The sequence below is a fragment of the Condylura cristata genome, unplaced genomic scaffold, assembly GCF_000260355.1.
Source record: "Condylura cristata isolate star-nosed mole 26May11 unplaced genomic scaffold, ConCri1.0 scaffold00019, whole genome shotgun sequence".
Taxonomy (NCBI): Eukaryota; Metazoa; Chordata; class Mammalia; order Eulipotyphla; family Talpidae; genus Condylura; species Condylura cristata.
The window spans coordinates 29,418,694-29,434,079 of NW_004567120.1; the positions used below are offsets into that span (position 1 = coordinate 29,418,694).

The window sequence follows — 15,386 nt, forward strand, 5'->3', positions numbered from 1 at the left end:
TCTTTCTTTCTTTCTTTCTTTCTTTCTTTCTTTCTTTCTTTCTTTCTTTCTTTCTTTCTTTCTTTCTTTCTTTCTTTCTTTCTTTCTTTTTAAAGCAGAACCACCCTTTGCCCATAAAACATTAAAAATGAATGTTTAAAAAGTGACTGTAAGCTGCACGTCAAGGTCATATTTCCTCTGGTCAATGAATTGTGATGAATGTGAAGAGAAATGAGTTATTTGTAAAATGTGGTAATTTTCAGATTTACTCTTGAGAATATGTGAGATGGAATACATCTTTGTTTGGATTTTAAGTAGACCTTAAGCTCAGTAGTTGTGAAGAATTGAGAGTACTGACGGGCAGGCAAAGCTTTGTGTTTCAGGCATCTTTACTATCTGCTTAGAAACAAAATTTGGTTACTTCATTGTTAAGGTATGCCTAGAAATCTTAGTGTTAATGTCATTTAAGGGTACCATTGAGTTTTGTGATAATGCTGATGTCTGGAGACAAGAAGAACAAGTAGATTTTCACTTTCCCATGTATAAAGTACACATTATAGGGGATGCTCATCTTTAGGGTGAGTTTTACACTCTTTGCCTGGATCCATCAGGTGGTTAGATCAGGTGGTTATTATAATAAGGCTTTATTCAGTTTAACTTCATTGTACCACGCACGGGTTAATGGCAGGTGGTGATTCTTAAACTTCAGCACACTTCTAAATTAATTGGAACACTTTAGATAATACAGTCTTAAGTTATAGTCCTCTTCCTCCTACTTCCCAGGTGTGTGGCAGGAAGTCTGAACCTCAGTTTTCTTGTCTATAAATTGGAGATGATAATACCAGTTTCCACAGGGCTGTGAGGATTATAGGAGATGATGTATGTATTTATAGATGTATATGTATATCTCCAGGTCCAGAGTAGGTGTCTAATACATGGTATCTATTATGATAATATAATGTAGTTTTTTTTTCTTTGGTGTCCTGTGAGTTTATCTTATATATTATACTATGGTAAACATGATGGCAGAATGAAAACTAGCTTACATCTTGATTCTTCCCTCTCTTTCTCCATATTTCTGTTGTGTTAGTACATATTAAGCACTTACAATATGGTAGAAAGATTCGTTTCTGTATTATTGCATCCACCTTAGAGGTAGAAGTGGCATCTCCTTTAACAGCATGCTGTAAGATGGCTCAATATTTCAGGACAGGAACCTCTTGAGACATTTTGGGCCATGCTTTAAGAATGACCCAAGCCTAATTGACTAGGGTGACTTTAAAAGAAAGATTTATTTATTTATGCTTACAGAACTGGGGTACAGGCCAGAGGTGTGGCAGGTGCTGCAGTGGCTTCTGAGAGCTTCATAGAGTGGTGGGTTTTATTTTTATTTTATTTACTCATACAGAGCTGGCGAACAAGCTGGAGGTACAGGGGTGGTGAAAGGCTTCACCAGAAACAGAATGGGGAGCAGAAAAGGCAGATCTACAAAGTATACTGCTGAGGAGAGCAGCGGGCGGGTCAGGAGCGGTCTGCGGTGCCATGTGGATCACCTCCAGGGCCCAGGGATGGACTGGCACTGAAGTGGCTGTGGCTAGTTCCCAGTGCTGCGTCCTAACTTAGGTTGCACCATCAGGGAGGGCCCATAGCGCAGTGTTTTAACCCATTGTGCCACCAGGGAGAGCCTGACGAGGGTAACATTAAAAAAAACAAAAACAACAAAACAATGCTTTCTGAAAAGAACTGCTGTGTTTAGTTATGATTTGTTGGGCTTTCCAGCTGTCTCTGACACCGGGAAGTTCTTCAAAAGCCTGTAGATAGAGCCTGGTTCTGGTATGGCTCAACCATTGGATGGGAGAGAATAAGGTCTGAAATACCTTATGTACCCCAAACCAAACATCTTGGCAGAGAAAAAAGTGATGAACTCTAAAATAGAACCCTCTTTGGAGCCAGAGTGGACTTTGATGCCAACAGTCAGCTATGCCAGTATAGGGAGAGGGTGATATCTGGCCAACTTAAAAGAGTAGATCAGTTAACAAATTAATAACTTCTGTTTGACGTTGGAAATGCACTATTATTCTCTAACTGCCCACCTCCCCGTCATGTTTACCTTCCTGTTTATATTCTGCTTAGCAAATACTAAAATGAGTAGTTCCTTGAGCACACATCTACTGTTAATGGCAAAAGGCAGTCCATAAGTTAGCTGGGTTATGAATTAGCTGGTAATTGGAAGTTTTTTTTCCCACAACTCAATTTCAGTTTTATTTCTGTGATTGTTTTTATCATGGAAGTAAGTAAAAGAAAGAGGAGCAAGTTTATGAGAAAGCAATGGAAGTAAAAGAAATCCATAGACCCAATGCTTTTTACATGGATTCTTGGTTTCCATATGACATAGAGAAGATTTGAGGTTCCCCCAATCATTTAGCAGGTATTTATTGAGTGCATTTTGTGTGCTTTATGTCATGTTAGACATTACTAAAAGAAATGGGAAATTTTCTTTATAGCCTTGGGGAACCTATAGACTGGTGGGTATGTGTATACTCACATAAAATCTGAGTCTGGTCTAGGGTTAGAGAATAGAAAAATCACTGGTAATGGCTTCTATGAAGATTTATATAAGAGATATCAGAGACTTTTATTTTTTTAAATATTTATTTATTTATTTATGCATACAGAACTGGGGTACAAGCCAGAGGTGCAGGGGCAGTGAGAGGATTCACCAGAGACAGAGTGAGGAGCAGAACAGGCAGATCGACAAACTATACTGCTGAGGGGAGCAGCAGGTTATCCAGGAGAGGTCTGCCCTGCCATGTGGGTCATCTCCGGGGCTGGGGATCGAACTCACACTGAAGCCACTGTGCTAGCTTGCAGTGCTGTGTCCTAACCATTTGCGCCACCAGGGAGGGTCCCATAGGAGACTTTAAAGAGAAAAATGGTAAAAGTTAGCTGAGGAGAAATCTTCTTTAGATGAAAAAGCCCATATCACGAATGCAATGTGCTAAGATGGAGACATCCATTGGCCACTGTCGCAGTCCATGGCAGGGAGGACTCAGGAGCATCGCAGCAGGGATTTGAGTAGCGGATTATGATGATTATAATGATTCAACTTTAGAGTGTGAAAAACACACCAACTATTCATATGACCCTACTGAAGACTAAGACTGAGAAAGCCAACTCTTATTTATGATCTAGTAGCAATAAGAAGTGCTAAAAGAAAAAAGACCCTAGTTACCTGGGTTGATGTTTTGAAAAGGACTGATTACTTTCCTGATAACCACTTAGGTATTCTAGATATCTGTAACATCTACGAAGTTGTACAAAGTCTTGCAGCTAAAGCTGTGATGAGCTATGTTCCTTAAATAGAGTAAAATTACTTCCTTACAGCAGGAAGTGGAAGTGAGTTCTATTTGAATAATAGGGGGGAAAGTATGGCAGTGGGTAGGCAATCTAACATGATCTGGTGGTATGAAAATGTGAGAGATTAAAACTTTTGCTTTTGCCTACTTCATGGTATGAATGGACTGTTTGGTTCTTTCAATTGCTCTCTTGTTCTCAATTTTAAGTAGGGACTAGTTTATTCCTGTTTTGCATGTGACTTAGTAAATGGACATAGTGAGATGGTCTGAGATAGTTGAGAAGTGGGGGTGAAAATGCTCTTCCAGGTTTCCCCCCACAGTATAGGCTACGGATACTAGACTATATCACTTCTCTAGGGGACTATGCTGTTTGATTAGATGATTATGAGTAGAATTGGACAGTTTTAAAAAATCAAATTGACTTTGAAAGGAGGAGATTGAGAAAGGTGTGGTTTTGGTGGGAAAGATGACCATTTTATTGAGATCACTATCTAACCTCCAAAGGTGATCACTTTGGAGGTAACTACATTCATTTTAATGAGTAAGCTCTCATGCATTTAACAAATATTTAACATTCCGTTGTATCCAGTTTCATAAATGTTTATAGGCAAGGTTTTCAAATGTGGATGTACCCAAGGAGGTGTCCATGTTAGAACCTTGTGCAGGTAACTCTTTAGCCCTCTTGGTAAATATAGGTGTCAGTGTATCTGGGAACAGGATGTATTGTCCCTTCTAATAGTGATCCCTTGAGCTTGAATCAATGGAAATATTTGGATAGAGAAAAAAAAAAAAAGCCCTGAGAAACTAGAAAATGCTCGAAAAGATTTAGTCAAAGAGAAGGTTAGGATGAACAGCCCAAGGACCCTTTATTCTTTCATTTAACTGGCAGATTATTTCTATTTAAAAAATTTTAAAAGATTTATTTATTTATACATACAGAACTGGTACAGGCCAGAGGTACAGGGGCGGTGAGAGGATTCACCAGAGACAGAGTAGGGAGCAGAACAGGCAGATTGATGAAATACACTGCTAAAGGGAGCAGCGGGTGGGACAGGAGAGGTCTGCTGCACCATGTGGGTCACCTCGGGTCTAGGGATTAAACTGGCACTGAAGCAGCTGCCGCTAGCTTGCAGTGCTGTGCTTTAACCCATTGCACCACCAGGGAGGGCCGATTTTTTGTTTTAAGTGGTGGCAGAGGAACCTGTTTAGTATGGAGAAAAGCAAAGTAGTGATTAGGGCATGTATATGGGACTGTGATACTTGGTAGGGGAAAATAAGGGGCTGTAGTGTATATGTGTGTGGGAAAGCTGACAGAATATTAGAATGCCCTTCTATGGGAATTTGTTAAATTAGTTAGGGTAACTTAATTTTGGAGAAATAGAGTGGTAAGGGGTGCAGTGTGTAAGTAGGAAACGGGAATGTGACTCTACTGTTGAATGCACATGGAGGAAGACAGCATAAAGGAGTGTATGATCTGTGGTAGGGGTTCCATGTCTGAAGCATCGTTGTTGGGTATATATATACTTTCCTGTTGGAAACAGTGACTTTGAGACTGACTTCTCTAAAGGCACCCCAGTGGAAGTCATGGCCTTTTTACTTTACCCTGAGAACCTCAATCTCATTGGTCTTGGATCTCTGGGGGAGAGGAAAGCGTCTTCAGTGCTACTTTTCCCACAGTGGAACTTGCTTCTGTCAAGTTTGAATGTGTGTTAGGAGCTTTACGTAGACCTCAGGGTTTCTATTGGAGCAATAGCTCCAAAGTTGGTTTTCTTTACTCATTAGTCATCACAGATCTAACCCTCCTTAAACTGTCTACTGGCCACGCCTAACCTCTTGAGGATAGATTCAGGGCCAGGCTTCAAGATGAATATTTTCCGGCTCTTTCATTTTTTAAAGTCATAATTGCTTCCAGGTCACCAGGCAGTGTGAACTAAAAGAAACCTGGGCGAGTACTACCAGATTTAGTTTAACTGCGACTTTCTTAATCTCGAGTTTCTAATTTCTAATCTACTGACTTGGTGGCAGAGTACCATGATGCATAATGGCAGGTTTCTGGCTCTGTGTAGCGGGGCCTAGTGTGGCACATATGTTGCCAGCACTGATGGCTCTGTACGTAAGGGATGTTCAGCCACAAAGGGAGCTACCTGATCCTAATCCTGGGGAATTTATGCAGCAGACAGTCACTCCAGTTGTTTTCAAGGTTAGGACTTATACAGCACCTACTGTGGTAAAAACAAAAAACAAAAAACACATTTGTCTGATAGATGCTCTAGTACTTCTTTTATGTCCTTTTCTTCCTCATGTGTATGATTATAAATGTTGTGAAATCTGCTTGTTTTGGCACCTTCATTTCAACACAAAACAAAAAAATGCCTGCTTGATCTGTAATATCTCCTTTGAGATTTTAGAGCTGCCTGCCCCCTATTACCACCTTCTCCTAACCCTAACTCGGGCTAAAATTTGATCTCCTTCCCCATTTGATAACATAGTCTCTCTCTCTACACTTTTCTAAAATGTCTGTCTTCATTGCTTCCCCACAGTGTTTCAGTTTGGCCCATGATGGTGAAATAGCTCAGGTTCCCCTATTTCAGTTTTCGTCTTTTGGTTATTATATGCCATGAGCTGTTCTTTTACTCCTTCACACCTTTTCGTATTTTTATTTTTTGAAAAAGATCACTGCTTCACTATGGTTTCTCTTCTACCTGCTTACCCTCAGCATGGCCGCTATTTTTACGTTATTGCTTTCCTATTAGTCTATTTTCTTGTTGGCTTCCCCTGTTCCATGGGAGCGTGATTGTGCCTGGCTACCTGCACGCTGCTGCTTGCTTGCTGGATTCATTCCCTTAGATCTTGGTCAGTCCTTCTACTTTGATCCGTATGTGCTCCTTCAATTGAAAAGTTTTATTTTGTTTTTCAGCCATGCTTACCACTTTGGGTTGGAGTGTGTGGTGTTCTCCTTTGTTCTCACCACAAATTGGATGTATCTTTTGAGTGCCCCCTCCCCAAGTAGAGCTAGCTTATGGTGGTTGCCCTGCCTTCCTGGCAGTGACCAGCATTTGATTCTGGGGCTATGCAGCTGTTCGTTTCTTAACAATTACATGGTTGTGACTTCTGGGAAAGATCCTTTGAGGTATTTCATAGCCTTGTGCCTGTTTCCTGGGTCACATGGGATTACCAGGTTTCTTCTAAGTTCCTTTTAGAAACTGCCTTTTGCCTTTGATGTAATGGTTCTCATCAGAGAAGGGGCACGATGTATGTGTGTAGGCAGTGAGCGAAGGCAAGTGGGTACACAGGTGTGTGCACCTGTAGAACCTACCAAGGAAGGTGTGTCTATAAAGTTTGCCTTTTTTCTCACTGCTCCTGAAATGTAGTTCAATTTGATTGCACATGATAATGACAAAACAAAAAAACGAGGCCTAGTTGATCAGAATTGCCAAGACAGAACACATGAATCTGTATTTTGAATATGTTAGTACATGATTCTGGCTTGGAAACATTGGCATAAGTTGTCCATCTTGGTCTTTCTCCTCTTATGTGAGTGTTGGCGTCACTGCACCAACTCTTTGGAATGTCCCTTGGCTTAACTCTGTGGCTTGGGAGCACAGATTGCACTTCCCATGTAGTGTAAGTGGTCTCACTTAGCTACAAGCTCTCCTGCCTGTACTTCCTCCCTCTCCCCTCCCCTCCTCCATAAAGGCTACTGCTAATTAGTAGCAGTAGGTTTCACATAGGAAGGGGTGCTGCTTTGACATATTTGTAGTGTGGGGGGAAAAGATCTAAACAGATGCTGTATCTTCAGGATCAGGTGGAAATAGAGATGCCCGGTATCAATTTTTCTCGCTAGGTAATCCTAAAGTGTGTATCATGTGGTAATTGTTTTATTTTTTACTTGGTTTCCTTTTTGTTGTTATTTGGAGAGTCTAAAAGCTTTTTTATCTAAAAGGTGATATTTTATATGCCATTCTTTCTGCAGGATGCTTCCCTCTGATTTCTGTCCTAGGTCCAGAAATTACTAATTCCCTCTTAACCGAACAAAAATAAACCCCGAGTGAAAGCCACAGAGACTGGCTTATATCTGTTGCTTGCAAATATTCAGGTAACAATTAAAAAACTCATAGTTTTTGTTGAACGTCATCTTATGACAAAAGGCCCTCCTCTGCATGAATCTTCAGGTACTTCATAGAGAAAAAGGGTGCAAAAAAGTACCTGGTACATCACCCAGTAGGCTGTGCTATTGCTTCTTAAACTAGGGTATTCTAAGATGTTTTCAGAATCAAGATCTGACTAATCTGTATGTGCATAGAATGGGGTCTTGGTGAACTGTCATAGTATAGTCAAAAAGTAGTTTTCAGGAAAAGGTAAAATCATGACTCTCATAAAAATATAAAAATGAACACATGTTAACATTTTATTTTATTCATTAATCAACAGGGGAACCAGACAGATAATGTAGCTGGTTCCAAGAAAAAAATGAAAAGCACAAATTTATATAGAGTGAAAAAATTGAATTGGAAATGGAGACAAAACTAGTTTTTTCATAGTGGAGAGGGAAGTCAATCTAAATGCTAAGGGACGAGACAGAGTTGGTATATCCTTACCAGTTTCCTGCAAACTTACAGAGTAAAGTAGCTTAGAGACCATGTACTGGTCAGACCTCTCTGGTGGCACAAGGGGTTAAAGTGCAGCACGATGAGTTCAACACCCATCCAGGCAGGTGACCCACATGGTGCAGAAGACCTTTCCTCTCTCCCCGCTGCTTCCCTCAGCAATGCATTTCAGCAGATCTGCCTGTTCTGCTCCCCACTCTGTCTCTGGTGAATCCTCTCACCCCCTATACTTCTGGCCTATACCCCAGCTCTTGTATGCAAAAATAAATAAATTTCTAAAATTAAAAAAAAAAATCATGCTCTGGATTGGAGTGAGACAACACCAATGTGTGTTTGAAAAGTTTTTCATTCAAGTACCACATTTTTTTCTATTGTATGTAAGTGTGGTGAATACTTTGTTTTGTTGATTTTGCTTCTTGAAATTTCTCAAAGGTCATCATCTCCATTCTCCTCTAGATTTCAGTTCCATGTAACACCCATTTTCTGTGTACTCACTACACATAAGATATTGCTGAGGAACCTCAGATGAAAAGACAGTATTTCTTACCTTAAGTAGCTGATTATCTGGTGGAGGAGATAGACAAGCCACGCCTCTGACTAACTACACTGCAGTGGAGAATAAGAATCAGTGCTGTGGGAGAGGTGGGGATGAACTGTTTGAGAAGGTGAGTTAATTGCCTGGGGTTTGGGCTTGGGGAGATAATATAATGATATGTAGGCTTTGAGGGGTGACAAGAAAAGAGGGGACACCGGAAAGACCATCTGAAGCTAAGGAAACATCTAAGTCCCCAAACTGGATGGTCAGTTCATGGGAGGGTCAGGAGCGATGGCAAGGGTGGCAGAGTAATGGCAGAATGTGGCAGAAGAGGAGACCAGAGAGGTTTGAGGCCTGGTCATGGATGTCCCTGGATGCTATACTAACTGTGGGCTTGATTCTGAAGACCAAGGAAATCTATTGAAAGCTGTTGAAGAGGGAGAGGGGTGACATGATTGAGCTGGTGATTTAGAAGATGAATTGATAGTAGAATCAAGAGATTAGAGTCAGAGGGACCGATTAAGAGGCTATTGTAATGTTCTGGGTGAGAGATGATGAGGGTTCACACCAGAAGAATGGGAAGAGGGCATAAATAGCAAGAATAGAGATGGGATCATGAAAGCTTGACTCCTGATTGGATATTGGCAGTGGGGGGATAGGAGTTGAATATGTCAAAGCTGACATTTCCAGACTAGGGATTAGTAGTGCTATTAACTAAGATAGGAAGTCTGCTGGGGTTGGGGTGGGGTAGGGAGATGGAGAGCAGACTTATGAGTTCAGCTTGAGACACATGGAGTTGAAGGGGAACAGTGGACATGCAAATTAACGGCAAGATGCTGGCAGCTGGAAATTCTGGTCTGAAAAGAAAGGTCAGGGCTAGAGATACAAATTTGGGAGTTGTCAGTGTAGTAGTGGGTGAGTTCAAACAGTGGGAGCTCAGAGCTGATAGCGGGGGGGGGCAGGACTGATATCTACATGCAGGAGAGAGGTGGGGGTGAAGCAAGAGCCAGGCTGAGCTCGAGAGACAGAAGGATGAATGAGGGAAACTGAAGATTGAAGCATTAGGACAAAGTGTAGAGGGCAGAAGGAGGCAGGGGCTGGAGGAAAGGAAGGACAAGGAGAGAGTGGAGCCTGAGGCAGAATTGAAAGACAAACTAAAGAGAGGTGAGGATGAGGCAAGAGAAGTTGGTAAGGGGAGTACACTGGAGAGCAGGGACTTTGCAGAGGGAGACAGAGGTGAGGGTGGAGGAGAGGGCATGAGGGAGACAGGAGGGAAGAAAGTTAAGAGGAAGAATAAAGGGGAATAGGAAAGAGAGAAGGAAGGGGAGAAAGAGAAAGACAAAGGAGGAAGGGAGGGGACAACATGAGAGAAGGTGGCAGAGGTGTGGAGAGACTGAGCAAGATGAAGACCAGGTTTGTGGAGGGAGTAAAGGGTCCCCTAAGAAGTCAGTAGACCTCTGTTCAGGAAAGCCAGGAGAGGGGTGGGCACAGGGTACTAGTCAGTAGTACCTTGTGCTGTAGAGAAAGGGCGATAGGGTGAGAACCAAGGGATTGGGAGGGGTATGTCAGGTGTCAACGCTCTCCTTCTCCCTTGCTTGCTTTGCTGCACCACCCAGTGCCTGCCCTGGCTATTCTGTGACCCTAATAGGTAGCCTCCTGCCTTAGGACCTTTGCATAGGATGTTCTTTCTGCCTGGAATATGGCTCACCCTTTTGCTTCCTAAAGTTGCTTAGTTGTCTACTTCTCAGCTAGGCCTACTGCATTCACCCAATTTCAAATTGTAATCCATTCTCCCCACCCACACCCCAGTTCCTTCAGCCTGTATTATACTACCTTCTAACTACTCTAATAGAATTATTTAACATGTTTATTGTCTGTCTCATCTCTTTAGGATGCAAGCTCCATGAAGCAGGGATTTGGTATTTTGTTGTTGTTGTTGTTAATTGTTGAATTCCTAGCACCCAGAACAGTAGATATTTGTTGAATGAATAAGTGATTCTGCATTGAATATGGACAGTCTTTTCACATTATATAAAGAGTAAATGAAGCAATTCCCTGATGTGACTATATCTTACTGTGACTGACTTCTTTGGAAAATGGAGAACTGCATAACATTTTGATTACTGTAGGATCCATTCAGTTGAGCTTTGATGTTAACTAGTAAGTGAACCCAAGAATTTAAGGGTCTCAAGGCAGCACATTAAGCAGATTTCTTTTTCTTGATGCTTCATTTTCTCTAGAGGATCAATTGACTGTTCAGGGGTTTAACAACCCATTGAGAACTGGACTTTGGCTTGGAAAGGGAGTGTTAGGTCATGGGGATGACTGACTGATAGGAAGAGACAAGAACAGAAACTTAGTTCTTGATGAAACGTGGTTTTATGTTTGTTTGTTTATAGCCAGTGGTGTAAAGAGTATAGTGTCTGATTTGAAGGGAGCTTTTAACCAGGTTTGATAATATACATTATATCTCTGTAACACCCAACATGAAATCAGAATATTTCTGAAGGACTTATAAAAAAAGTGTGTCCTCTGGAGAACTTCAATTGGCTCCATCACTCAGATACTTCAGTACCCATGGATTAGAGACCTGATGAGAGAGTGATCTCCAGAAGTCCTTCAAAACACTGTTCACATATGGGAATGACCCTTTAATTGTAGTTGGTTGGGCTAAATGTGTATAGAAAAATATACTGTCATCTCATTTGTCTGAAATATATTGAATTTCCTCAAAAACTCAAGCATATCTGTCTTTAAGATAATTTAAAAACCACTCTAGGTGATTAACGGTGTCTTTCCCTCCATCCTGAAGCCTATGGGTTCCTGGAATACAGGTGCTCCTTCCCTCCATTGGGCCTTAATTTCTCTAGCAGGGTGGCTTGTGAGAGACCGCTTTTATATTTTGGTGTGCTAATTACCTTTATTTAAGTATTTCTGTGTAAAGGTGGTGAAAAGAGATGTCCCTGTTACAAGTTTTGACTTTGGGGGTTCTTTTTCCCCAGGGGGTGTGGCCACAGCAGGTCCTATCTGGTGGTGAGTGGCTGTCATGATCTCTACAGCACCACGCTACAGCGGCGTGCACGACTGGGCCAGTTCTGACCGGATTCGCATGTGTGGCATCAACGAGGAGAGGTGAGGAGCCAGGAAGTAGGGAATGGCAGACTTCCAGTGAGTGGGGCCTGCTCATCACAGGGCTGGTTGCAGCTTGGCCTGGGGCATGCCCCTGGGGAGGGAGGAGGCTCTTGGTTGTTTCTCATTTTCCTGAGTGGGATGGGGCTAGGAGCTGTGTGAATGGCCTGCTCTGCCAGGCTGTCCCTATTTAGATGAAAGTGAGGCCAACAGATGACCTTTTGCCAACTAGTTTTTATCCTCTTATTAAGATCTGTCAGATTATGGAGTAAGGGGCAATGGCAATTTTAATTTGCTGCATCCACATGTGCCGCTTAAGGATAAGTGTAAGGTATTTTTTGGTCCTTGATATAAGCCTGGAAGAAAGGCAGTTTTATCATTCAGTTTTATTGGGAACTGTTAGTGGGTATTCTGGTGATCAGCTCTTTCCTGCCTGATGAGACTAATGAAGATTCTCAGTGAGATTCTTAAGAACTATCAAAGGAAGATCAAATTGCTTAATGTTTTGATATAAAATGGAGAGTTGGTGATGCCTGCATGAAATGTGTGTTTTTAATTATCTGTTCACCAGATATTGGTTGACCAAGCTATGCCATTTCCTGGTCATGCCTCATATGAAGGACACTCAAAATGACCTTCAAATTTTATATTTGACTTTCATAACCCTTGGCTAAAGAGCTGTGTGTGATGGTTGCAATGCCTCTTTTTTAGAGTGGGCATGATGCCCCAGTGCTTGCTGGTGGTTAACTGTTGTTTCAGCCCATCAGATGCCTAGTTCCATATACGTTAGATCAGTCACCTAGAACACAGAGCACCATGGCTTTTCCTAGGACTCAAGATCTTGTATTTCTTGGATAAATCTTAGAAATGTGTTCCTGTGCGTGTGTGTGTGTGCACGTGCACACATGTGCATGCATGTGTTTGCATGTGAGGGAGAGTTGATAATTTTGAAGAGAAGAAAAATGAATGTCTTTATATTTACTTACTTTTTTTCTTTGTTCGTAATTTAAGAAGTGTGTGCTTATTGGAGCTTCAGGTTAGAATAGACCTTTTCTTTTTCTAAGCCATTAGCACCTGATAGCTTAATATTCTCTGTACTGAGCAATGGGTTAAAGATGGACTCAAAGGGAATTTAATTTTAGAAAAATAAGAAAAAATTTAGGAAAATAAGATAAAATTCTTCACAGAAGCTGCATAAAAATAAGACATTTTACATTGCATCTGAGGTATGTCTATAGATAATTAGTAAGAGACAATCTCGGGAAGGCAGTGTGGTGGTGCTGATTGGTGTAAGGATTCATTGGCAACTAGAAATATGGACTACTGACTTCAAAAAAAAGCAGTGGTCAAGTTACGTTAGTTCACTGTCTGTTGTAAATCCCCACTGAGAAAGGAACAGGAAGGAGGCCTGGAACCTGATTTTCCCTCTTTATGGACCTTCCTTGGGTCATTAAATTCCCAAATATGCCTAGCAGTCAAGATGACCTTTTAAGCACTGTCACTTCTGATCTCATCTACCCTTTCTTGTTGTCTTTCCGCTATAGCCCAGGCTGTGCGACTACTGATTTCCAAAATGTAATCTTACCTTATTTAAAAGTATCTTCCTCAGCCCTTTACAACTTCTAGAACTTAGAACTTTCGGGTATAAAACAATACCTGGGGGTTAATTCTTAAGGTTATATTTGAGCAGCTTGCCCCACTTCCTTAACTGCAGTTGGGAATTGAAGGAACAGGGAATTGCTGGCCCCAGGTGTCTGACTCTGATCTAACTTACAGCTAAATCTTTCTTCCTTGCTTCCCTTTCCTGTACCCATTCATTCCTTTACTCAGTACATATGTATTAAGCCCAAACCAGTAGTCATGGGACATTAGTGGTGTCACAGAATTACATGTATAGGTCCTTGAGAGTTTAGATGCAAGAATGACAAATTTCCTGGGGTAGGCTTCTCAGAGCTATGACATTTGAACTTGAAGGATTTATAGGAGTTTGAGGCTGTATATCCCACATGGTGTGTTTGGGGAAGGTGCTGGCTAGAACAAAAATAATCTTAGGATATGGTGGTGCTGGAAGCAGGGAAAGCAGGGAGGAAGACAGGGAGCCTGATGCCTGACATGTACTCAGGGTGTGACAGGAGCTGGCAGAGTCCAGTTTGACAGTGGTACTAATCCTTAATAATCAGGAAAACGGCCCTGAAAGGTTATGGCCATTTCTGGTTTAAGTTCAACAGAAGCTTGAGCATAATAGTCCAGGGTCATCTCTGTTGGGAAGAAACAGCAGGATTGATTTTTCAGTCCTGATTGAAGCCTGTTTTGACCCCTGTTCCATCCTCCCCACCATCCTATCCCCTCTTAACTTGCTGGGTTGACCCAGCTGTCCTAGTGCACCTCTCCTTTGCAAGCTATTTTTGTCCCAATCTCTTCCCTCAGTGGAGCAATTTAATGTCTGCATAGTTTTGCACACCCCTCTCCTCAGAGAATCTGAGGAAAATGGCTGCCTGGCCTTTCCCCGGCACTTCAGGGGCTGGCACTCAGGTGTGGGGATGACAGGAGTAGCCAGACTGCTGTGTTTCCACTACTGCTGCTGCCTGGAGTCTCTGGTCCAGTTGTTCTCTAAGTGGCTGTTTTCCAGGGCCGAGTTTCTGCTTACAAGGTGCTTGTTTGCGGGGTGGGAGCCCAGCAAGGGGGTCCAGTGTGCTGCTGACTCTTCGTATGCTCCGAAGGTAAAGTACGTAAATAAACAATGTCTGCCCTCTGTGGTTCACGTGGGGTTGGCAAAGGGGGATGCTGCTGCTTGCCTCCCCTCACCACCGTCCTCTGACTAAAACCATCCCTGGCCAGTCTAGTTAGAACACGCTACTCCCCTGGCCCAAGGCTGGGTGTAGGTCTTGCTTTTCTGGTCTCTCAGGAATTGATGTCAAAGTATGTTTTCCCTTTCCCTCAGGCCCTCCCTTCTGGCCCCCCGATTGCGTCTACAGCTCTTGTCTATCCCTACCATCATTTCTGTTTGTCACCAACAGTCATTTCTAACATTTCTCCTCCCACTTCTACCAGCCTAGATGCCTTTTAAAGGAAACGAGTCTTTCCCTCTCAGCCCCTTTTGGAACTCCGAAACGATGGGCAGGGGATTTTGCCTTTTTTGCTTCTCTTGCCCCAGGTACAATTTTGGAGTCCATTGAAGGAGCCCTATTTCAGTAGGAGGGAGTTAGCAAGGCCCTCCCCATTCTTGTGGGGGTTGTCTTTGGGTACACTAATTGCCGTTTCTCTAGAATGACTAGTGTGGGTAACTGACTTCTTCAGGGGCTGTTGCAGAGCTCAGAGAAAGGTTCCAGAGAAAGGTGGCAAACCCAAAGGGTGTCCCCACATGGACACAGAGCAGCCCTGTGCTTTGCCCCCTGGGAACTGCTGCCTGTCTACTGGAGTTTTAGTCTCTAGTCCAGAGCTTTCACTGGGCTACTCACACCATAGCTCGTGCCCCCTCAGTGTCGTCCCAGGGGCAGAGAGTGGCACCTTTTTTCTGCACTCAAAATAGAAAACTCCCAGTGGGTGTCTGTCCTCTCTTCAATGTCGCCCTTCCAATATGACCTGTTGCTTTTATCTTTTGTTTTGGGAGGGGGTGGGTATTGCTTTCTAAGGTTCTTACCCAAAATCTGGAGAATTTTTGAGCAGGTGGGCAAGACGACAGTTGACTTTTCCTCCTTTGGGATTCCGCTGTCTGGCCTTAAGCCCCTTTCTCTGTGATATGCCAACTTGAATTTGGGGTTTGTGACTTTGAGGGCTTCC

The 15,386-nt window shown here is 42.5% G+C and overlaps 1 protein-coding gene across 3 annotated transcripts in view; it reads left to right on the top strand.

Moving 5' to 3' along the window:
- Positions 1-15,386, top strand: part of BCORL1 (BCL6 corepressor-like 1) — a 59,257-nt gene that overhangs the window by 6,059 nt on the left and 37,812 nt on the right. For all 3 annotated transcript variants that reach the window (XM_012727246.1, XM_012727248.1, XM_012727247.1), the window contains exon 2: positions 11,480-11,609. In XM_012727246.1, the coding sequence (XP_012582700.1) occupies positions 11,524-11,609 (86 nt within the window). In that variant the 5' untranslated portion in view covers positions 11,480-11,523. The remainder of the gene's footprint in view (positions 1-11,479; positions 11,610-15,386) is intronic.